At 64.6% G+C, this 21905-nt stretch overlaps 2 gene segments (V, D, J or C); both read right to left on the bottom strand.

The window, feature by feature from the left end:
• Positions 1-3444: 3444 nt before the first annotated feature.
• Positions 3445-17163, bottom strand: LOC122239530. The segment is given in 7 exon segments: positions 3445-4460; positions 8447-8577; positions 9883-10203; positions 10311-10640; positions 10766-10798; positions 11075-11515; positions 17085-17163. Coding segments are annotated over 7 exon segments (1419 nt in total).
• Positions 17164-19574: 2411 nt separating this feature from the next.
• Positions 19575-21604, bottom strand: LOC122239732. The segment is given in 3 exon segments: positions 19575-20320; positions 20453-20752; positions 20965-21604. Coding segments are annotated over 3 exon segments (744 nt in total).
• Positions 21605-21905: the final 301 nt, after the last annotated feature.

The raw sequence follows: 21905 nt of genomic DNA on the forward strand, positions 1-21905 counted from the left end.
GCATTCTAGCTGCAGCTGTGGCAAGGACTGGGCTTTGCCCTCAGACCAATCTCTCCAGGGCACAGTCTTCCCCGTGTCTGCCTGTGTCTGCTTGTCCTCTGATGCCTTCAAATCACTGTCTGCCGGGCAGTTTTTCCACTTTATACTTGTGCCTGCAAAGGTTTAGTCTGAGACAACGACCGCCGTCGGAATCAGAACCACTTTCTCTCCTGTGGCTTTTCAGAAATTTTCACTTCCCTGTGACGGGTGGAGCGCAGCGTCCTTTCTGTATGTTTGAGGGCTATTTGGATAGCCTCTGTGAAACATGTGTTCAATTCTCGTGTCCGTTTCTCTACCGAATTGTGCGATTTTGCCAATTGATTTGCCGGAGTGCCCTGCACATTCTGGATACTCTGAGAGCGAAATTTGTTTACAGGAAATATTTTGCAAGACTTTGAAATGCACCAAAAGATCACTCCTTACAGGGGGCGCCTGGACGGCTCACTGGGATGAGTGTCTGACTCTTACTTTCGGCTCAGGTCTGATGGCGGGGTCCCGGGATCGAGCCCTGCATGGGGCTCTGTGCTGAGTGTGGGGCCTGCTTGGGATCCTCTCTGTCTCTGTCTCTGTCCCTCCCCCTGCACACTCTCTCCCTCTAAAAAGAAAAAGATGACTCCCCCGAGGGACCGGGCGCTCAGCACCCGAGTGCCTGCGGATGGGGCGCCGGGTGCGGCAGCTCAGGCAGCGGGGTAGGCGGGGCTCGGGCGCCTCTGAGGCTCTGGGCGTGTCTCTGCCGGCCCAGCTCCCTGCAGACTCAGATGCCCTGGTTCCCCGGGCAGTGTCTGAGCGCGGGGTGTAGGGGGTGTAGGGGGCCCTCCCCTGTGCAGTGACCGAGCCGCCATCTGGGGGGCCTCTAATAGTCCACTGCCTGCTGCGTGTGGTCCGGGAGCCCGGGGCTGATGTGCCTGCCCCAGGCAGGCTGGGGCTTCAGCAGCCCCTGGGGGCGGTCTCGTGGCCCTGTACCCCGCTGATGGCCGGCCGAGCCGGGTCCCGGGGGTAGGGGGTTGGGCCAGGGGGCCTGGGGGACCCCGTTCCTCCAGGTCCGCCCGTCCAGGTGGCTCCTGTCCGGCCGTCTGGCTGGCCCGACAGAGACCGCAGACACTCCTCACGGGTGTGGAGGCTGGATGCCCACATCGGGTACCAGCAGGCGTGGCGTCTGGGGGGTCCCCGCTGCCTGGCTCACGGACGGCGTCTTCTCTCTGCCCCTTCACGTGCCGGAAGCGGGGAGGCAGCTCGCTTTTTCATAAGGGCGCTAACCCCAGTCGTGGGGGCTCCACCCTGACGACCTCTGGTGCCCCAAAGCCCCGCCTCCTAACACCATGACACTTAGAGCTAGGATTCCAACACACGCCATGTGGGGACACAGTCGCATCCTCCCCTTCCCGCCGCCACCCACGCTGACGTCTGTGCGTCTTGGGCCCCCCGTGGGGACAGGGTTCAGGCGCCGGCTGGTTCCCTCCCAGTGCGAGTGGGAGGAGGGCGGGACCAGGTGGGTCCCAGGAGCAGGAGCGAGGCCGGCCCGCTGGTCCGTGTGTGTGTGAGGTACAGGTGGAGGTGTGAACACGGGCAAAGGGAGATGCGCACAGGCCTGCGTCTGAGCGGAAGCCCAGGGGAGGGGGCCCCTGAGGAGCGGCAGGCAGCAGGAGGCCGACCTCGGGGCTCACCCAGGAGCAGCCCGCAGGACCTTAGGGGGTCTGAGGGGTTGCATGGGGAGGCACGTAGGTGTGTGTGGGTCCCCGGGGGAACGTGGAGGGGGGGCCCACGTGTATGGCGTTATTGGAAGGCCACAGGTGGGGGCCTCAGGGCCCGCTGGGAGATTGCTCTCAAAGAGCGGGCGTTCCTGCCCTGAGAGCGGAGGGTCCGGTCATGCCCCGTGTTCCCGCGGAGGCCATGGGGTCAACCAGCTGCCGAAGACCCCGGCGTTCCGGTGGGAGGGTGGGAAGGATGGAGACCGATCTCTGGTCCAGGGGATGGAGCGGGGGCCCCGGCCCGGGGACCGAGAGGGAGGGGGTGCTGGGCAAGCCGTGTGGATGGTGTGGTCGCCTGGAGCCCCCAGGACCCCTGGGGGCCGGGGCGTTCTCCCCACGGCCGCCCTGTATTTGGTGCGGCCCCCACTGGTGAGGCAGCCCCTGCCCACGGGGAGGTGGGAGGTGCTCCCTGAGCGGTCCTGAGGCACCGTGGCCGCGCTGGCCACGACTCTCTGCCCGCCCTGGGCCTCGGCCTGGGCTGTTGACCTGCACACTCAGAGCCCACTCCCCTCTCCCGCTGCGTCCCCAGAAGACCGCAGCCCCTCGTGCTGGCCTCCCTTCCCAGGGCCCTTACTGGGAAGGGCTGGCAGGTGTGGTCCCGCCTCTGCCCTCGAGGTGCACGTGTCTCCTACAACCCGGGGCACCTCCAGGACCCGAGACCCCCAGGCACTGCAAGGACAGAATCCCGACTCCATCGCTGCTGGCCAGGGACCCCACGGCCCCCTGACGCCAATGGACTGCCCGCCCCCACTTGGCATTCTTCCTGTAGAACTTGGTCTTTTCTGCCCCCCACCCCCACCCCCGGGTGGTGGTGTTCTCGCTGGGCCTCCCCCCGACTGAGTGTCCTGACCCCTTGGGCTGGTGTCCAGCTTCGCTTACCTGGGACAGTGCTGTCCCCCCGGGCCTCACCCGACCTGGCCTTCACTGGTGCTCCCACCTGGACCCAACTCTCCTGAAATGCGTTCCCCAAATTCAAATCTTGAAGCCCTGACCGCCAGGACCCCAGAATGTGACTGTATTGGGAGATGGGGTCTTTCGAGAGGTAATAGGTTAAAGCGAGGTCACTAGGGTGAGTCCTGATCCAGTGTGACTGGTCCTCACCATGGACTCACTCCTCCCCTGGTAAGAGGAGGTCGGGGCACAGACACGCATAGCGGGCCGGATGTGTGAGGACACGGCGTCTACATGCTGAGGGGCCACCAGCCCCATGACACCCGGGTCTGCCTGCTAGCTTCCAGAATCGTGGAAACATCAGTGCACGTTGTCCACACCACGGGACCGTCGTGCTTTGCTAGCAGCCCGTGCTAATACACACCCAATAGGTGCCTCTTGCGGTGCCCTTGGCCAGGTCAGGATGCTCCCCCTGCGCCCCACAAGGCGTCACGTGACCCCTCGCGCCTGCGGCGCACCTCACCCCCCGGGAACCCCAGGGGCCGGGGGTCCTGCTCCCACGGCTGGAGGGACCGACACACGGCACGGCCAGTCTGTGGATTTCACGGGGCGCGTCAACAGAGGAAGACCTTCCCAGCCGGTTAGGGAGTTTTTAAGGATATTTTATTGTCATTAAAAAAGAAAAAAGAAAAAAAAAGAAAAAAAAAAGAAAGAAAGAAATGCAAATGGAAATCAAGGAGCTCCAGACATTTAAAAAGAATAAAACAAGCTAGCCAAGCTTCAGCAGTGGCTTTCCCATGTGTGGGAGCCCCGGGCGTCTGTCCCTGGGGCTGGGGGCTCCGCTTCTCCTCCCCTGCGTGGCCATCTCTTCCCATGTGGGGGCCCCGACTTGGCACCCACCCAAAGACAGGGCGGAGAGCCAGTCCTGGGGGTCCGCCCGGCCGTGGGCTTATCTCTCTCTCCCACCCCCCGCGTGAGCCTGTTGGGACTCAGGCCCCGGCCACAGGGTGGGGCGGGCTGGGCCTGCCGCCCTGGCCTCCTGGCACCTTCCACCTGTGTCCACCGAGGCTGTGTCCCACTGGCCCGGGGACCAGGTCACCAGACCCCTCTGCAGGAGGCCTGTCTGGCTGGATGTCACTCTGTCCCCGGCATCCACGGGGCTCCTGCAGCAGCCACAGGCCCAGGCCCTTGTCTGCGCGGTCTCCTCCCGAGCAGAAGATCTGACTGACCGTTAGTGACACGTCGGAAGCTTCCTCAGGATCTGGGCGGACGTGGCTGCTCCGGGGAAACCCTGCGTCCTGGAGCCTGGCCTGGACGGGGTTCGCACGGAGGCCGGTCCCTGCCAGACAGACGCTGGGATCGCCAGCCGCCCGCCTCCTCCAGGATGAGCGTGCCCGCTGGCCGTGCGCGGCCACAGCGGTAGCCTGGCGGCCGCCGTGGAGGGGCCAGCGGGCGTCCACCAGCTCAGGTTGGGGCACAACCTGCCGTCCACGCGATTCTCCAAACGGGGGTTCAGGGCGCAGGATGCAGCTCACAGGGGCCGCGAGGCCAGAGGGCGAGGGCGCAGGCCCAGGGTGGCTGTGAGGTCAGAGGGTGGCGAGGTCAGAGGGCGGGAGAGCAGGCCTGGCAGCAGGCTGATGCACCGGGATCCTGTGCAGGGTCTGGGGCAGCGCTGACACCCGCCCAGGACGGCTGGCCCTAGGCCCCCTGCCCGATCATGTTCCTGTAGTCGGGCGCGATCGTGCGCTTCAGCTCCACCACCGAGGAGAAGATCCACTTCACCTGCAGCAGGAGGGCAGGAGGTGACGTGGTTGGGACCCTTGAGGACAGCCCCCCATCCTGGTGCCCCCCTCCCCGGGACCACTTGAGTGGGAGGGAGTCTTATGGGGATGGCATGGGGACTGGGAGGGGACAGAGGGGATAGCGTGGGGGTCAGTGTGGGAACAGCCTGGGGTCAGTTTGGGAACAGCGTGGGGACAGCATGGTGACAGTGGATCCACAGCATGGGAACAATGTGGGGTCAGTTTGAGAACAGCATGGGGACAGCATGGTGACAGTGGGACCACAGCTTGGGGTCAGCGTGGGGTCTGTAAGGGGTCACTGTAGGGACAGTGTGGGGACAGCATTGGGTCACTGTGGGGTCAGCATGGGGTCAGTCTGATGTGGACAGTGGGTCAACAGTATAGATCAGCATGGGGTTAGTGTGGGTTCAGCATCGGCTCATGGTGGGGACAGGGTGAGGTTAGTGTGGGGACAGTGTGAGGTTACTTTGGGGTCAGTGTGGGGTCAGCATCAGGTCACAGTGGGGACAGCATGGGGTGAGTGTGTGGACAGAGTGGGGTCAGTGTGGGAATAGCATGGGGACAGCATGGTGACAGTGGGTCCACAGCGGGGGGTCAGCATGGGTCATTTTGGGGACAGCAAGGGGATGGCATGGGGACAGAGGGGATAGCATGGGGGTCAATGTGGGAACAGTGTGGGGACAACATGGTGACAGTGGGACCACAGCATGGGGTCAGCGTGGGGTCAGCATTGGGTCACGGTTAGGACAGCATGGGGTTAGTGTGGGGACGGTGTGAGGTCAGCATGGGGTCAGTGTGGGGTCACAAGGGTCAGCATGGTGACAGTGGGTCACAGCTTGGGGTCAACATGGGGTCATTTGGGGACAGCATGGGAAGAATATGGGGACAGGGTGGGGTCAGCATCGGGGTCACAGTCAGGACAATGTGGGGTCAGTGTGTGGGGGATGGGGAGACAGCATGGTGACAGTGGGTCCACAGCATGGGGTCTGCATGGGGTCACTGTAGGGACAGCGTGGGGTCAGCATGATGGGGACAGTGGGTCCACAGCATAGGTCAGTGTAGGGTCAGTGTGAGGTCAGCATTGGGTCATGGTGGGGACACCATGGGGTTAGTGTGGGGACAATGTGAGGTCAGGATGGGGTCAGTGTGGGGACAAGGTGGGGTCAGTGTGGGAACTGCATGGGGACAGCATGGTGACAGTGGGTCCATAGCATGGAGTCAGCATGAGGTCATTTCGGGGACAGCATGGGGATAACATGGGGTAGAGGGGAGAGCGTGGGGGGTCAGTGTGGGAACAGCGTGGGGATAGCATGGTGACAGTGGGACCACAGCATGGGGTCAGTGTGGGGTCAGCATCGGGTCACGGTTGGGACATGTGGGGTTAGTGTGGGGACAGTGTGAGGTCAGCATGGAGTCAGTGTGGGGACAGCGTGGGGTCATTACGGGGACAGCATGGGAATAGCATGGGGACAGGCTGGGGTCAGCATGGGGGTCAAAGGCAGGATAGCATGGGGTCAGTGTGGGATCACAGGGGAGACGGCATGGTAACAGTAGGTCCACAGCATGGGGTCAGTGTGGGGTCACGGTGGGGACAGCGTGGGATCAGCACGGGGTCAGCATGGGGGAGCATGGGGTCAGCGTGGGAACAGCATCGGGACAGCATGGTGACAGTGGGTCCACAGCATGGGATCAGCATGAGTTCATTTCGGGGATAGCATGGGGATGGCGTGGGAGTCAGTGTGGGAACAGCGTGGGGACAGCATGGTGACAGTGGGACCGCAGCATGGGGTCAGCGTGGGGTCAGTATCGGGTCATGGTTAGGAGAGCATGGGGTCAGTGTGGGGGCAGCACGGGGGCAGCGTGGGGTCAGTGTGGGGTTAGTGTAGGGACTGCATGGGAATAGCATGGGTTCAGTGTGGGGTCAAAGGGGAGACAGCATGGTGACAGTGGGTCCACAGCATGGTGTCAGTATGGGGTCACGGTGGGGACAGCATAGGGTTAGTGGCGGGACGGTGTGAGGTCAGCATGGGGTCAGTATGGGGACAGCATGGGGTCACTGCAGGGACAGCTATGGAATAGCATGGGGACAGCATGGGGAAAGTATGGGGTCACAGTGGGGTCAGCATGGTGAGAGTGGGTCCACATCATTGGGTCAGTATGGGGTGACAGGGGAGACAGCATGTTGACAGTGGGTCCACAGTATGGGGTCAGTGTGGGGGCAGCATGGGGTCAGCGTGGGGTAGCGTGGGGACAGTGTAGGGGCAGTGTGGGGAGAGCCTGGGGTCATTGCGGGGACAGCGTGGGAATAGCATGGGGACAGGCTGGGGTCAGCATGGGGGTCACAGGCAGGACAGCATGGGGTCAGTGTGAGGTCACAGGGGAAACAGCATGGTGACAGTAGGTCCACAGCATGGGGTCAGCGTGGGGTCACGGTGGGGTCAGCGAGCGGTCAGCGTGGGAACAGCATGGGGACAGCATGGTGACAGTGGGTCCACAGCATGGGATAAGCATGAGTTCATTTCGGGGATAGCATGGGGATGGCGTGGGAGTCAGTGTGGGAACAGCGTGGGGACAGCATGGTGACAGTGGGACCGCAGCATGGGGTCAGCGTGGGTCAGTATTGGGTCACGGTTAGGAGAGCATGGGGTCTGTGTGGGGACAGCATTGAGTCGCAGTGGGGACAGCGTGGGGTCATGGTGGGGTCAGTGTGGGGGCAGCATGAGGTCAGCGTCTGGTCAGTGTGGGGATAGCGTGGTTCCAGTGAGTCCCCAGGGTGGGGGCAGCGTGGGGGCAGCGTGGGGGCAGGGTGGGGTCTGCGTGGGGTCAGTGTGGGGGTAGCCTGGGGGCAGTGTGGGGGCAACATGGGGTCAGTGTCGAGTCAGTCTGGGGTCAGCGTGGGGTCAGTCTGGGGGTAGCCTGGGGGCAGTGTAGGGTCAGCACGGGGTCAGAGTCGGGGCAGCGTGGGGTCAGTGTGGGGGCAGCGTGGAGTTTGTGGGGACAGGGTGAGGTCTGCGTGGGGTCAGTGTGGGGGTAGCCTGGGGGCAGTGTGGGGGCAGTGTGGGGTCAGTGTGGGGACAGTATTGGGTCACAGTGGAGACAGCGTGGGGTCATGGTGGGGTCAGTGTGGGGCAGCATGAGGTCAGTGTCTGGTCAGTGTGGGGATAGCATGGTTCCAGTTGGTCCCCAGTGTGGGTCAGTGTGGGGGCAGCACAGGGTCAGCGTGGGGGCAGTGTGGGAGCAGCATGGAGTCAGTGTGGGGGCAGCGTGGGTCAGCGTGGGGGCAGAATGGGTTCAGCGTCGAGTCAGTGTGGGGATAGCGTGGTTCCAGTGGGTCCCCAGTGTGGGGACAGCGTGGGGTCAGTGTGAGGGCAGCGTGGGGGCAGCATGGGGGCAGTGTGGGGGCAGCATGGGGTCAGCGTGGTGTCAGTGTGGGGGCAGCGTGGGGTCAGCGTGGGGGCAGCATTGGGTCACAGTGGAGACAGCGTGGGGTCATGGTGGGGTCAGTGTGGGGCAGCATGAGGTCAGTGTCTGGTCAGTGTGGGGATAGCGTGGTTCCAGTTGGTCCCCAGTGTGGGTCAGTGTGGGGTCAGCACAGGGTCAGCGTGGGGTCAGCATGGGGGCAGTGTGGGAGCAGCGTGGAGTCAGCGTGCGGGCAGCGTGGGGTCAGCGTGGTGTCAGTGCGGGGGCAGCGTGGGGTCAGCGTGGGGGCAGCATGGGGTCATGGTGGGGTCAGTGTGGGGGCAGCATGAGGTCAGTGTCTGGTCAGTGTGGGGATAGCGTGGTTCCAGTGGGTCCCCAGTGTGGGGGTAGCCTGTGGGCAGCGTGGGGTCAGCACAGGGTCAGCGTGGGGTCAGCGTGGGGGCAACATGGGGTCAGCGTCGAGTCAGTGTGGGGATGGCATGGTTCCAGCGGGTCCCCAGCGCTGGGACAGCGGGCCACAGCGCGGGGCGGTGCGGGGACACCCACCTTGAAGAGGGTGACGGTGGCGCTGTAGCACACGCTGAGCAGGAAGAGCGTGATGAAGATGGAGATGGTGGTCCACAGCCCATCCAGCTCCCCGTCCTGGTCCTCCGCACAGCTGTCGTCCAGGAGCAGCTCTGGACAGGAAGGGAGCGGTCAGTGCCATGCCTGCCCATAGGAGTGGTTCCCGGGGTGACGGTCGCGGCCCTCCGTAGCCTCAGGGCACCGGCCTCGGTGCCCCCATCCTCCCGCCTGGGCCCGGCCCGTGGGGACGCGCTCCCTCTCTGCTCTGCGCTGTGCTGGGGCTGTCTGGGGGGAAGGCAGCCTGACCACCACACCCGTTCTCCTGGGGACCCGGCCCAGAGGGTGGGAGGGTCAGCAGAGCCCAGGGAAGGGTCGAGAGGGTGGCAGGGAGTGACCCTAGCGAACGAGTGGGTGCGAGTGTCAGGCCAGCTGGGGGTGGGGGTTTTGGTGTGTGTTGGGAGGGGACCCAGTGTCCTGGGGAGAAGAAGGGCTGGTCAGCGTGGTCGGCGTGTGGATGGGCTGCTGAGCAGCCGATGGGTGTGGGAGGGGGTGGGGACCAGGCTGGGGTCCACGGTGAGGGTTCCCAAGCCTGGTTCCGGTCTGGGCCCGGGCACATTGTCCCGTGTGAGGCCCAGTGTGTGCGTGTGTGTGTGTGTGTTTGTGAAGGTGGCCCTGCTCAGTGGGAGGGGCTTGTTTTCAGCGTCCCTGTGGGTGTCTGGGATGGTCCCTCCCCTGGGCACTCAGGACTGCTTGCCTCTGCCCGTTTGGGGCACCGGGGTGAGTGTCCCCACGAGTGGACAGGCCTGGCCCCAGGCAGGATGAAGTCAGGAGGGGCCGCCTCATCTGAGGGAGGGTGAGGGCCTGTCCTCACAGCATGGGTCAGGCCTGGCTACTGCACTGGCACAGAGCTACAACTCAGAGCTCTCAAGAGGTCCAGGGGACGGGGGGAGCAGCGGAAGAGGACAGGCCAGCGTCCCACAGCTTGGGCGGGTCCAGACGTGGGAAAGACCGTGCGCCCCGTTCCCTGAGGGGCTCTGGAGGGCTTCTCCGTTCCCTGTCGCCCCCCTCCGGCCTTGAGTAGCCCCTGGCCAAGCCCTCTCTCTGTCCCAGGCGGCTCCCGGCCATGAGTTTTGGCCGCCTGTGCAGACCTGCCCACTCAGGTCCCGGCCCCTGGTGGGACCCGCGCTCTCCCGTGAATGGTGACCCCTGAGCCTCGGAGCCTGGCCTGCCCGCACCTCCCAGAGGCCTGGGTGTCCTGAGCTCTGCCTCGGAAAGACGCACGACAGTGTCACAGGTCCCAGGGCAGTGCTGGGTGCTTTATTTCACACAGGGTGCCTGCCCGGGGGGTGATGTACACAGGGGTGGGCGCTCAGAGCCCGCGGGGGCCTGCTGGGGGGCCGGGCGCGCTGCTCATTTACCCGGAGACTGGGTGAGGGATTTCTGTGTGTGGTGGCTGTGCAGAGCTTCGTGTGACACCGAGCAGGTGTAGGTGTTTCCCCTCTGCCAGCGGGACTTGTCCACCAAGAGCCTGCTGTACAGGAAGTAGGTCCCGTCGCTGTCCAGCTGGGGCGGGGTCGTCTGGTAGTTGTCTTCTGGCTCTTCCTGTCCGGTGATCTCCCACTCGACGGCAATGTCAGGCGGGTAGAAGCCTTCGATCAGGCAGGTCACACTGACTTTGTTCTTGCTGAGCTCCTCCTGGGTTGGAGGCAGGATGTACACCTGGGGCTCGTGGGGCTGTCCTGTGGGGTCAGAGGTCACCAAGATGGTCACTCCCAGGGTGGAGGGCTGGCCTGGGTCTGCCAGGCCCCACTCGACCTCCCTGTGCCCCATCTGTCCTGTTGCCCACCTTTGGCCTTGGAGATGGTCCTCTCGATGGGGGAGGGGAGGACTTTGGTGCTGACCTTGCACTTGAACTCCTTCCCCTTCAGCCAGTCCTGGTGCAGGATGGGGAGGACACTGACCACACGGTAGGTGCTGTTGAACTGCTCCTCACGCGGCCTCGTCTTGGCTGTGTGCATCTCGGTGTTATCCACAAACCATGTGATCTGGACATCGGAGTCATCTGGGCCCAAGTCCACCACCAAGCACGTGACCTCGGGCGTCCGGGAAATCGAGAGGGTGTCCTTGGGTTTTGGGGGGAAGATGAAGACGGACGGTGCTCCAGGAATCTCAGGAACTGGTGTGGGAGACACAATGCAGGGGTCAGCATTTGGGGGGGCTCTCTTGAACATTCCCCCCACCAGGCAGTCCCTGGACGCGGGCCATGGCCTTGGTGTGCAGGGCGGTGCCCTGCTGACTCACCTGGGCATTTGGGACACTCGCAGGGTTTGGGCACTGCAGAGAGACCAGACTGGAGGTTAGTGGGGGCCAGGGGTGGGGACAGCTCTTGGGGTGGGCTAGGTCAGGGCAGGTCAGGGGGGCGTCCCCAGACTGGTGCCTGCAGTGGAGATGAAGTATGGTGGGGGTGTGTAGCCTGTGCTCACACTGGACCAGGCAGCCAGGCCCAGAGGCCCTCCTCCCCGAGCTTGGGGGACAGAGGTGCCTCTCCTGTGCCCCGGGGTCCAGGTGGACCAGCTGACCTGGCCTGTCTCCCAGTGGACACCCTCTTACCGGTCTTTTCCACCGTGGTCCCGCTGGGCGGGTGGACCACCTTGCAGGTGAATGTGTCACTGAGCCACCTGCTGGAGGGCACTGTCACCATGCTGCTGAGAGAGTAGAGCCCCGAGGCCTGCAGGACGGACGGGAAGGTGTGCACACCGCTGGTCAGGGTGCCGGAGTTCCAGGACACGATCACCGGCTCAGGGAAGTAGTCTAACACCAGGCAGGCCAGGGCCACGGTGGAGCCAGATGTGGTCCCGCAGCTGGGGGCCAGTGGGAACACCGATGGGGACGTGGTGGAGGCTGCAAGAGAGGAGGCCGTGTGACCACAAGGGTCTCGCTCCTGGGAGGGTCCGGGCAGGGTATCAGGTGCCCGGGCTTGGGGTGGCCCTCCAGGAAGTCTGCAGACCAGCCGCCCGGCGTAGCTCTCTGCCGCCCCGGGGCCTCGTGTTTCTGCGGCTGCACGTGCTGGCCCCGTGGGCCCGGTCGGTGCTGGGTGACCTCCTGCTGGATTAGAGTCTCCTGGGCCCAGCCCCTGGGTCCCCACTCGGGCTTCCTGTGGGTGCTCGGCCTGACCGAGCCATCCGTCTGAGCTCTGACCGGTGGCCCCTGCTCCCAACGGGCCTCTGCTGAGGCCCTGAGCCCACTGCCCTGTTGTCCCAGCCTGGATCTGCCCTGGGCCAGCGGGACCTTTCTTGAACACAGCAGGCCTCTGCCACCCGCTGCCCGTGCCCCTCAGCCCGGAGTCCCCGTCGTGGCCTGCTGTCTGCCCTCCAGGCCTCACATCTTCTGGGTCAGCTCTGCAGCTAAAGCGCCCGGGCGCCGGATCCCGGCCCTGCCCTGAGCCCCTCTCAGGCCTTCCTGGGCTCACTCAGTGCCCGTGCCCTGGGGCCTGTCCAGCTCCTCCCTGTCCCCAGAGCCCTCTTTCAGCCGAGGTCTTTCCTGAGCCTGCCTGCCCCTCAGTGCCGGTGGGAGCCTTGCCCCGCCCTGGCTGTCCTCTCGTGCACGGTGCCAGCACCTCAGACCCCACGTCCCCAGCCAGACCCGACCCCTCTGCTAAGTCTGATGGCCCTGCCTGGCCTCCCCTCCCACCCACACTCCAGGCTGGCGGCCCTGCCTCAAACTCCCAGCAACCCCTCCTTCCCTGCACCGGGTCCACTGCCCTGAGCCACCCCTCCTGGCTTTGTCATGTCCAGCCTTCTGTCCCCCATCCGCACGAGCCTCCAGAGCGGGGTCAGCGCCCCTGAGCCTAAGATTGTGGCCACCGCTGTCCCTTCAGCCCCAGAGACCTTCCTACCCAGGCTCGCCTCTCCCCCCTACCTTGTCCACCGGGCCTCGGGCGGCTCACGCCCTCCCGTGTCCAGGGAGGCTCACCTGGGCCCCGCCCTCGTGGTCTCTGTGTGCCGTACCGCTCAGCTCCCACCTAGTCCAGGGCTGCTCTTAGCTCAGTCCTTCTGCCCTTCACCCCTGAGGCTCCTGGGGCAGCCCTTGCCCCTCCTGCCTCCCCCTTGCCCCTGCTCACCCTCACATCCCCTGCCTGCTCCCTTGAGCTCCTGGTGCAGCCCTGCCTCTCCTGCCCTCCGCCTGCCTCTCCTGCCCTCTCCCTGCCCCTCCTGCCCTCTCCCTGCCCCTCCTGCTCTCCTCCTGCTCCTCCTGCCCTCCCAACCCCCTGCTCACCCTCACAGGCTCTGCCTGCTCCCTTGAGCTCCTGGTGCAGCCCTGCCTCTCCTGCCCTCCGCCTGCCCCTCCTGCCCTCTCCCTGCGCCTCTTGGTCTCCCCCTGCTCCACCTGCCCTCCCAACCTCCTGCTCACTGTCATAACCCCTGCCTGCTCCCCAGAACTCCCGGGGGTGTCCCTGCCCCTCCTGCCCTCCCCCGTGCCCGTCCTGCCTCCCCCCTGCCCCTGCTCACCTGCACAAGCTCTCTTGCTCCCCTGAGCTCCTGGCCTGGTGGTAGCTCCGAGCTGTCTGTGCTCCCCATAGGTTCACCTCCTCCTAGCAGCTCCTCCACCCCACCCCTTTGCCTGGCCCCTCATGCTGAGCCCAGGCCTTGGATCCTTCTAGCTTCTTGCCTCTGCATGTCTGAGACCTGGTCCTGCCAGTTCAGGCCTCAGCTCCCCTGCCCTGCAGCACTCCTCACCTCCCCCTGCCCTGCCGCCCTCAGCACCTCCTGGCCAGAACTCCCACCCCCGAGCCCCTGCAGACTCCAGACCTCACCAGAACCCTGCCTGCTGCAGGAAGCTCTCTCAGCTCAGGTCCCTGGGGACAGTCCAGGGTCACTGTGTCCTCCTGTCTACAGCTTGTCTGAAGCAGCCCTGCCCCACAGCAGCCCCTGCCCCTCTTGCCGTCCCCCCGCCTCTGCTCACCCTCACAAGCTCTGCCTGCTCCCCTGAGCTCATGGTGCAGCCCTGCCTCTCCTGCCCTCCCCTCTGCCCGTCTTGCCCTGCCCCCTACCCCTACTCACCTGTACCAGCTCTGTGTGCTCCCAGGGAGTTCCTGGGGCAGCCCTACATGTCTTTCTCTCCCCCTGCCCCTCCTGCCCTCCCCCCTTGCCCCTCCTGCCCACTTCCCAGCCCCTCTTGTCCTCCCCCCTGCCCCTCCTGCCCTCCCCCTGCTCCTCCTGCCCACTCTCCAGCCCCTCTTGTCCTCCCCCCTGCCCCTCCTGCCCTCCCCCTGCTCCTCCTGCCCACTCCCCAGCCCCTCTTGTCCTCCCTCCTGCCCTTCCTGCCCTTGCCCCTGCCCCTCTTGCCCTGCCCCCTTCCCCTGCTCACCTGTACCAGCTCTGTGTGCTCCCAGGGAGTTCCTGGGGCAGCCCTACATGCCTTTATCTCCCCCTGCCCCTCCTGCCCTCCCCCCTTGCCCCTCCTGCCCACTTCCCAGCCCCTCTTGTCCTCCCCCCTGCCCTTCCTGCCCTCCCCCTGCTCCTCCTGCCCACTCTCCAGCCCCTCTTGTCCTCCCCCCTGCCCCTCCTGCCCTTGCCCCTGCCCCTCTTGCCCTGCCCCCTGCCCCTGCGCACCTGTACCAGCTCCTTGTGCTCCCAGGGAGTTCCTGGGGGCAGCCCTACTCCTCTTTCTCTCCCCCTTGCCCCTCCTGCCCACTCTCCAGCCCCTCTTGTCCTCTATCTTCCCCTTTTACCCTCTCCATGCCCCTCTTGGTCTCTCCCTGCTCCTCCTTCCCTCCCAACCCCTGCTCACCCTCACATGCTCTGGCTGCTCCCCTGAGCTCCTGGGGCAATCCTGCCCCACCTGCCTTCCACCTGCCCCTCCTGCCCTGCCCCTGCCCCTGCTCTCCTGTACTGACTCTGTGTGCTCCCTGGGAGCTGCTGGGGCAGCCCTGCCCCTCTTGTTCTCCCTCTGCCCCTCCTGCCCTCCCAACCCCTGCTCATCCTCACAAGCTCTGCCTGCTCCCCTGAGCTTCTGGTGCAGCCCTGCCTCTCCTGCTCTCCCCCTGCCCCTCTTGCCCTGCCCCCTGCCCCTGCGCACCTGTACCACCTCTGTGTGCTCCCTGGGAACTCCTGGGGCAACCCTGTCCCTCCTGCTCTCCCCTTGCTCCTCCTGCTCTCTCTCAACCCCTCCTGCTCTCCTCCTGCCCCTCTTGCTCCCTCTCTATCCCTTCTGCTCTCCTCTTCCCCCTCTGTTCTCCCCCCTGCCCCTCCTACCCTGCCCCCTGCCTCTGCTCCCTATGCCAGCTTTGTGTGCTGCCTGGGAGCTCCTGGGGCAGCCCCCTGTCCCTCCTATTCTTCCCCTGCCTCTTCCGTTCTCCCCCTGCCTCTCATGACGTCCCCCTGCCCCTCCTGCCCTCTCCCTGGCCCTGCTCACCCTCACAAGCTCTGCCTGCTCCCTTGAGCTCCTGGGGCAACCTTGCCTCTCCTGCCCTCCACCCTGCCCCTCCTGCCTTGCCCCCTGCCCCTGCTCACCTGTATCAGCTCTGTGTGCTCCCTGGAGCTCCTGTGGCAGCTGTCTGTCCCTTCTGCTCTCCCCCTGCCCCTGCTGTCCTTCCCCTGCCTCTGCTCACCTGTACCAGCTCTTTATGCTCCCTGGGAGCTCATGGGGCAGTGCCTGTGCCTTCTGCTCTCCCCCTGCCCCTGCTGTCCTTCCCCTGCCTCTGCTCACCTGTACCAGCTCTGTGTGCTCCCTGGGAGCTCCTGGGGACAACACTGCCCATCCTGCCCTCGCTCCTGCCCTTCTGCCGTCCCCCTGCCCCTTCTGTCCTGCCCCCTTCCCCTGCTCACCTGTACAGCTGTGTGCTCCCTGGAGCTCCTGTGGCAGCTGTCTGTCCCTTCTGCTCTCCCCCTGCCCCTGCTGTCCTTCCCCTGCCTCTGCTCACCTGCACCAGCTCTTTATGCTCCCTGGGAGCTCATGGGGCAGTGCCTGTGCCTTCTGCTCTCCCCCTGCCCTCCTGCCCTCCCCTCCCCTACTCACCCTCATAAGCTCTGCCTGCTCCCTGAACTCCTGTGGGTGGCCCTGCCCCTCCTGCCCAGCCCCCTGTCCCTACTGCCCTGCCCCCTGCCCCCTGCCCCTGCTCACCTGTACCAGCTCTGTGGGCTCCCTGGAGCTCCTATGGCAGCTGCCTGTCCCTTCTGCTCTCCCCCTGCCCCTGCTGTCCTTCCCCTGCCTCTGCTCACCTGTACCAGTTCTGTGTGCTCCCTGGGAGCTCCTGGGGACAACACTGCCCATCCTGCCCTCGCTCCTGCCCTCCTGCCCTCCCCCTGCCCCTCCTGCCCTGCCCCCTGCCCCTGCTCACCTGTACCAGTTCTGTGTGCTCCCTGGGAGTTCCTGAGGCAACCCCTGCATCTCCTGCCTGTCCCCTGCCCCTGCTTACCCTCACAAGCTCTGCCTGCTCCCTGAGCCTCTGGCCAGTCCTGCCTCTCTTGCCCTCGACCCTGCTCCTCCTGCCCTGCCCTCTGCCTCTGCTCACCTGTACCAGCTCTGTGTCTCCCAGGGAGCTCCTGGGACAGCCCTACCCCTCTTGCTCTCCCCCTGCTCCTGCTGCCCTCCCAGGAACCCTGCTCACCGGCAGAAGCTCTGCTGGCTCCCCTGAGCTCCTGGGGAGGCCTGACTCTCCTGTCCTCCCCCAGCCCCTCCTGCCCTGCCCCTACCCTCCTGCCCTCCCCTGCCCCTCCTGCTCTTTCCCCTGCCCCTCCTGTTCTCCCACTGCTCCTCCTTCTCTCCCAACCCCCCCTACTCATCCTCCAAAGCTCTGCCTGGTCCCCTGAGCTCCTGGGGGTAGCCCTGCCTCTCCTGCTCTCCCCCTGCCACTCTTGCCCTGCCCCCCCTGCCCCTGCTCACCTGACAAGCTCTGTGTGTTCTCTGCTCTCCCCTTGCCCACCCTGCTCTCCCCCTTACCTCTCCCGATCTCCTCCTGCCCCTCTTGCTCTCTCCCTGCCTCTCCTGCTCTCCCCCTGACCCTCCTGCCCTGCCCCTGCCCCTGCTCCCTGCACAAGTTTTGTGTTCTGCCTGGGAGCTCCTGGGACAGCCCCCTGTCCCTCCTGTTCTCCCCCTGCCCCTTCTGCTCTCCCCTTCCCCTGCTCACCTACAACTACTCCACCACTGGTCCTTGGAGCTAATGGACCACAGCTGCTTTCTGCCCTTGCTGCCCCATGACTTCTCCCCCACAGGCGAGCTCAGCCCGCAACTACTGTGTGTTCTTAGGGCTGCCCCGGTCTCAGCTGCCCATCCCAGACTCCTTAGCCCAGGTTTGGCTCCTGACCGTCTGCCCCTGTGCAGGGGAGAGCACACGGGAGCCCCTGCCAGCCCCTCGTGCTCTGTCCCTGCTCATCTGCTGTAGTCCAGGACCCCATGGCCAGCACCTCTGACCCTGGCCTGGGGCCAGAGCCAGCCCCAGTGTCCGGGACAGGACCCTCGGGCCACCTGGGGTCCTCTTCTTCCCCTGTGCTGGGCCGGCCTCTCCCTGTGCCCTCACCTTAGGCCTGTCTGTCCATGTCGGCCTTGGTCCTGCAGTAGCGCAGTCTAGCCCAGCCCTGGGCTCCCAGCACAGATGGCAAAGGGCAGGCCTCAGGCCCACCATGGCCATCATGTTCCTTGAAGGCCCAGTTGCCATGTCCGGGGCGTCCAGCAATGTTGGCGTGGGCGCTCCTGCCCATGCTTCCCTCGTCCCTGCCCTGGCCGGTACCCTGGCCCCCAGGCAGCCTGTGTCCCCCATGCTGGCTGCTCCGGCCCCTCCGTGGGGCCCCGTCTCTCCTTGGCTCCTGTCCTGCTTCTGCTGCCCCCACGCCGCCCTCTCTCCGTGCGGAGCCTACTCACCAAGGGCTGGGGCGATGGAAGGCTGGCCCCAGCACCTCGGCCCTCCCCACTCAGGCCCCAGGCACATGTGGCTCCTTGTGGCTGAGCTCTGTGCCCATAGCCCCCTTCCTAGCCCCCAGGCAGCCGTGGGAAGACTAAGAACAGGATTGAAACTAGGTGGCTCGGCGACACGCTTCCTGAAGTTCCCTTTTCTTCTGGGTACTTTCTGTCTCAGAGGGCCTGAGTGTGCGGGGGTGGGCTGTGGGGGGTGGCTGGGGTCCCAAAACAAGGCACAGGAACCCCGCTCTCACCTGAGCGTGTGGTGTGGGCACAGGTTGACCCACCCATAGCCTGAGGCCCTGCCCTGGGCCTTGTCCCGTCCACTCAGCAGTGTGGCCTCCCTGGTGGGACGCTGTCTTCCTCTGGCTTCAGCCACGGTCACGGTCATCTGCCCATGGTCAGAGGGAAGCTACTACCCTAGAGGACAGACAGAAGCCTGATGTGCAGGGACAGAGTTCATGGTGGTCACCGGACCTGAAAATGTCCCTGCAGCTGAGAGACCCTGTGTGGTCCCTGTGCTGCCCGTGCAAGGGGGCCGTGAACCCTCAGCCCCTGTGTTTGGACAACCACAGTGTGCACCCCAGGCTGCCGCTTCCTGCGGTGTTAGGCCTCGATGGGGACGCCTCCGCACCACGTCCAAGTCCCAATCCGGGCCTGCTGGGCTGTGGGTGTGCCTGGAGCCCTCGGCCTGTGGTGCGAGGCTCTCTGCCCTGCTCACACTCATGTGAGCGAGGGCTCTGGGCCCCTCCTAGGGTCTGGGGCCTTGGCTGGGTGGGTCCGGCCCGCTCGGTCCCCGGGGCTCCCCAGAATGGCACCTTGGCCGTAGCTGGACGGCTGCGCTGGGCCCAGGGCCTGACTCCCACGAGAAGCCATGTCTCCTTAGGTCCTGATCTTAGGAATCCAGCAATGACCCTTCTGTGTCCCCATCCCCACGGAGTTCACAGAGACCCTTGGGCTTCTGGGGAGGGGAGCAGACCCCCGCCCCCTGCGTGGGGCAGGGCAAGGTGATGGAGGAGCCCGTGGTCCTGGAAATACTGCAGTGGCCACTTTGCAAATGCCATCGGTCACAGCGTCGGTGAAGGGAGTGTGCACCCCACACTCCGGGCTCCCGCAGCCCGGCCCCCTCTCGCGGTGCCCGGCAGTTAGGGTCCTCTGCAAGCTGTGGGCCCCTGGTTGCTCAAGAAGCACATCCATCTACACAACTCTGGTCAGATCACCGGAACCGATGAGTTTGGCAAAACCCTCGAGGGTGTCCCGGCTACCGTGCGTTAGGGACATGGGGCCCCAGGCACCTCTAAAGGCAGGGTTTTGGCAAGACAAAGTGGCACATCGTACTTCCCTTGGACAGCTAATTCCCTCCCCTGGTCCCCATGCAGTGCCCCTGGCGTGGCGCCGGTCGCTGTCCCTCGTGGGGTCATCACGGGGCTCTGGGGCACCTGCTGTGGCGGATCAGTGTGGGGGAGGGCTGCCTCGGCTGCCGAGGGCGTGGCAGTGGGATGTGGGCCGTCAGGCACTGGGTTTTGGCAGAGACCACACACCTGTCCCAGCCTAGGTTTGCAAGGCCCGTCCTTTCCAGAATAATCCTTTCACAGAAAAGTTGGTGAGGCGATGAAATTACCTAGTGTTGACGCTTTTCAACCCTCACGCTGAGCTCTGGGTTTGGCTTTCAGAAACATTCACCGTGTGGTTACAAGAACAAAGAGATGCTTTGGAGGTGTTCACGGATGTCCCTTCCAGGGGCCTCTCCCCGACCCGCGGCGTCAGAGCCTGCGGTGGTGGTCGTCCAGGGCAGCCGTGAGACACCAGCCTGGCCCGGGGCCTGGCTCGTTCCAGCCTGACTTGTTGCCACAGCGTCTCAGCAACCCCTCCCCTCCCCTTATGGGCACCTGCTTCCAGGCGCCTGCAGATGCTTACTGTGTATATGCAATATTATGTGCAGGCATATGAGGTATTTGTGTAGTACCCTCACCTGGATGGTGCGGACCATCTCCCCCCGCCGGGGGTGCCTCTTTCAAGCAAAGTGACCTTGGACGACATGATATTCTTTCTTACAGAAGGTGGAGGAGGGCTCGGGCTGCCAGGCCAGCACACACACCTGCCCTCCTCGTGGCAGGGCCACTGGAAGGTCTGTTCGTGCCGAGAAGCCCTACAGTCAGCACCCCGTGGGCACATGTGGGCCGCGTGCCGGCCCGTGTGGCCTGAGGGGAGGGAGCAGCTGGAGAAGGCTACACGCTGTACCATCCGCACTGCGTGATGTGGGGGACAGCGCATGTAGTGTGACGGCGAGAAGGTCAGCGGTTGCCGGGCGTTTGGGGGGAGGGAGGAAGGAACGGGTGGGGCAGAGGGGATCTTCGGGCCGGGCGATTCTTCTGTAGGAAACGGTAGTGGGGGAAACACGAGGACAGCAGCCTGAACAGCGGGCTGACCGGGGCAGCACCGCGGACAGGGTGCAGGCTCAGAGAACCTACTAGGGGTGGACCTTACTGTGAACTCCGGACTTTACTCAGCCGTAATCCGCTCACATTGGCTCATCGTTCGCAACAAACGTGGCACACGGGTGTGAGCCGTTTGTAGTGCACAGACTGTCCCATCCCCGTGCTCCACGCCCAAAGCCACCAGAATGTTGTGCGTCAACTGTACTTCAATAAACTAAAAAACAAAATCTATTTATTAAAAGAATTCTTTGTGCTGTACAGAAAAGCAAAAGCACCCGATCGCCCTGCGTGATGTTGAGCTCGCTGTGGGTGGAGGTCACCTTGCCCTCCTGCCTGCCGGGGGCAGCGTATGGGAATATGTTCGTGGCCTTCTGCCCATCCACCAGCCAGGTGACCTCCATGTCACCTGGGACGTAGCCGGAGATGAGGCACAGGAGCTGGATGGTGCTACCGGGGTCACCGAGGGGGTCACACGAGGAGTGGAAGAGCTTCACGGTGGGGGGAATGAAGTTCATGGCACACGCTAGGGGTGAAGGTGGCAGCGTGGCGTCAGCCCCCTGAGCCCACGACACCCACGTGCCCGCCCAGGCGCCTTCCTCCTCTCCTAGCCGCTCCCGCCACGCCTGCCCCCCCCTCCAGCCCGACCGTGGCTCACCACTGACGGTCTTGTTGATGGTGGGGGACTCCGCGTGAGCCACACTGCAGGTGAACTTCTGTTTGGCCCACTCGCCCCAGACGGTCACGTGGCTGGTGGTGGTGTAGAGGCCAGAGGTCTCCTGGAGGGTGGCGGGGAGGGTCACGACGCTCTTGTTCAGGGACCCCGCATCCCAGGTCACGGTCACCGGCATCGGGAAGTAGCCCGTGACCAGGCAGCCCAGTGTCACGGACGGGGCAGTGGCGACGGTGCCTTTGCAGCAGGTGGCCAAGGGGAAGACGAGGGGGGCCTGGATGGAGGCTGTGGGGGCAGAGGCAGTGTCAGTGCCGACCGGCGGAGTCTGAGGGGGAGAAGTGTGGGGCAGAGCGGGGTGGTCGGGGGGAGGGGCGCACGGGGACCCCTTCTCCAGCCTCAGGGGGCAGATGCTCATTTTGGACTCTTGTTCCCCGAGTCTGCTAGCAACGCCCTCCCACGAACCCCTGTGTCCCTGCCAGAAGCAGGGGTGTTCTTACCTTTGGCCAGGACGCCCTGCCCGCAGCCCTGAGTGGCAGGAACGTGGGGTTCTTGGGGAGCAGAGGTGTCTGACTCGTGTCCTGACCTGCGGAGGCTCCAGGGAGCCCGACTACAGGCCCCATTCATAGCAGAGCCCGGATCAGTCCTCCCCCACTCCCCCAGGTGGTGACTCCTCCCCGGAGCCCAGACCCCAGGTCATCGTCCACGCTGCCCCCTCGGTCCGGTGAGACCGACCAGTCCACGTGGCCTCGCGTCAGGACGGCCGAGAGCAGCGATACTAACCCGCTCCACACCCAGCCTCACTAGCTCTGCTGATTCAGACCAGCTCAGGTCACGGGAGTCCGCCTTGGTCCGGCCTGGCCCACGTCAGCCCAGGAGACCCGATTTCGAGCAGGCTAACTCATCTGAGCTCAGTCCACAAACTCCACCAAAACCCTTCAGCTCCGTTTGGCTCAGCCTGCCAGCCAGGCTTGTCATACCTGCTCAGTCCCACTCAATGTAGCCTCACTGACCTTGGCCACTGGACCTAGCAGAACAGTACACCCTGCTTGACTCGCTGAAGCCTGATTCAGGCAGACCAAACCAACTAGCTGAACCCACTTTAGCCCAGCCCAACCCAGTACAGGCCAACTCAGCCCAGCCCAGTTCAGCTGAGGCCAGCTCAGTCCAGCTCAGCCTAGTTCGGTTTAACCTGGTTCAGCCCAGCCCAGCCCAGCCCAACCCAGTTTAGCCCAGCTTAGCCCATCGTAGCTGAACTGAGCCCAGTTCAGCCCAGCCCAGTTCAGCTCAGGCCAGCTCAGTCCAGCCTAGCTCAGCACAATTCAGCCCAGCCCAGCTCAGCCCAGTTTAGCCCAGCTTAGCCCATCCCACCTGAACTCAGCCCAGCTCAGCCCAGCTCAGCCCAGTTCAGCCCAGCTCAGCCCAGGTCAGCCCAGTTCAG

Source organism: Panthera tigris, chromosome B3 (assembly GCF_018350195.1).
Source record: "Panthera tigris isolate Pti1 chromosome B3, P.tigris_Pti1_mat1.1, whole genome shotgun sequence".
In the NCBI taxonomy this organism is placed as follows: domain Eukaryota; kingdom Metazoa; phylum Chordata; class Mammalia; order Carnivora; family Felidae; genus Panthera; species Panthera tigris.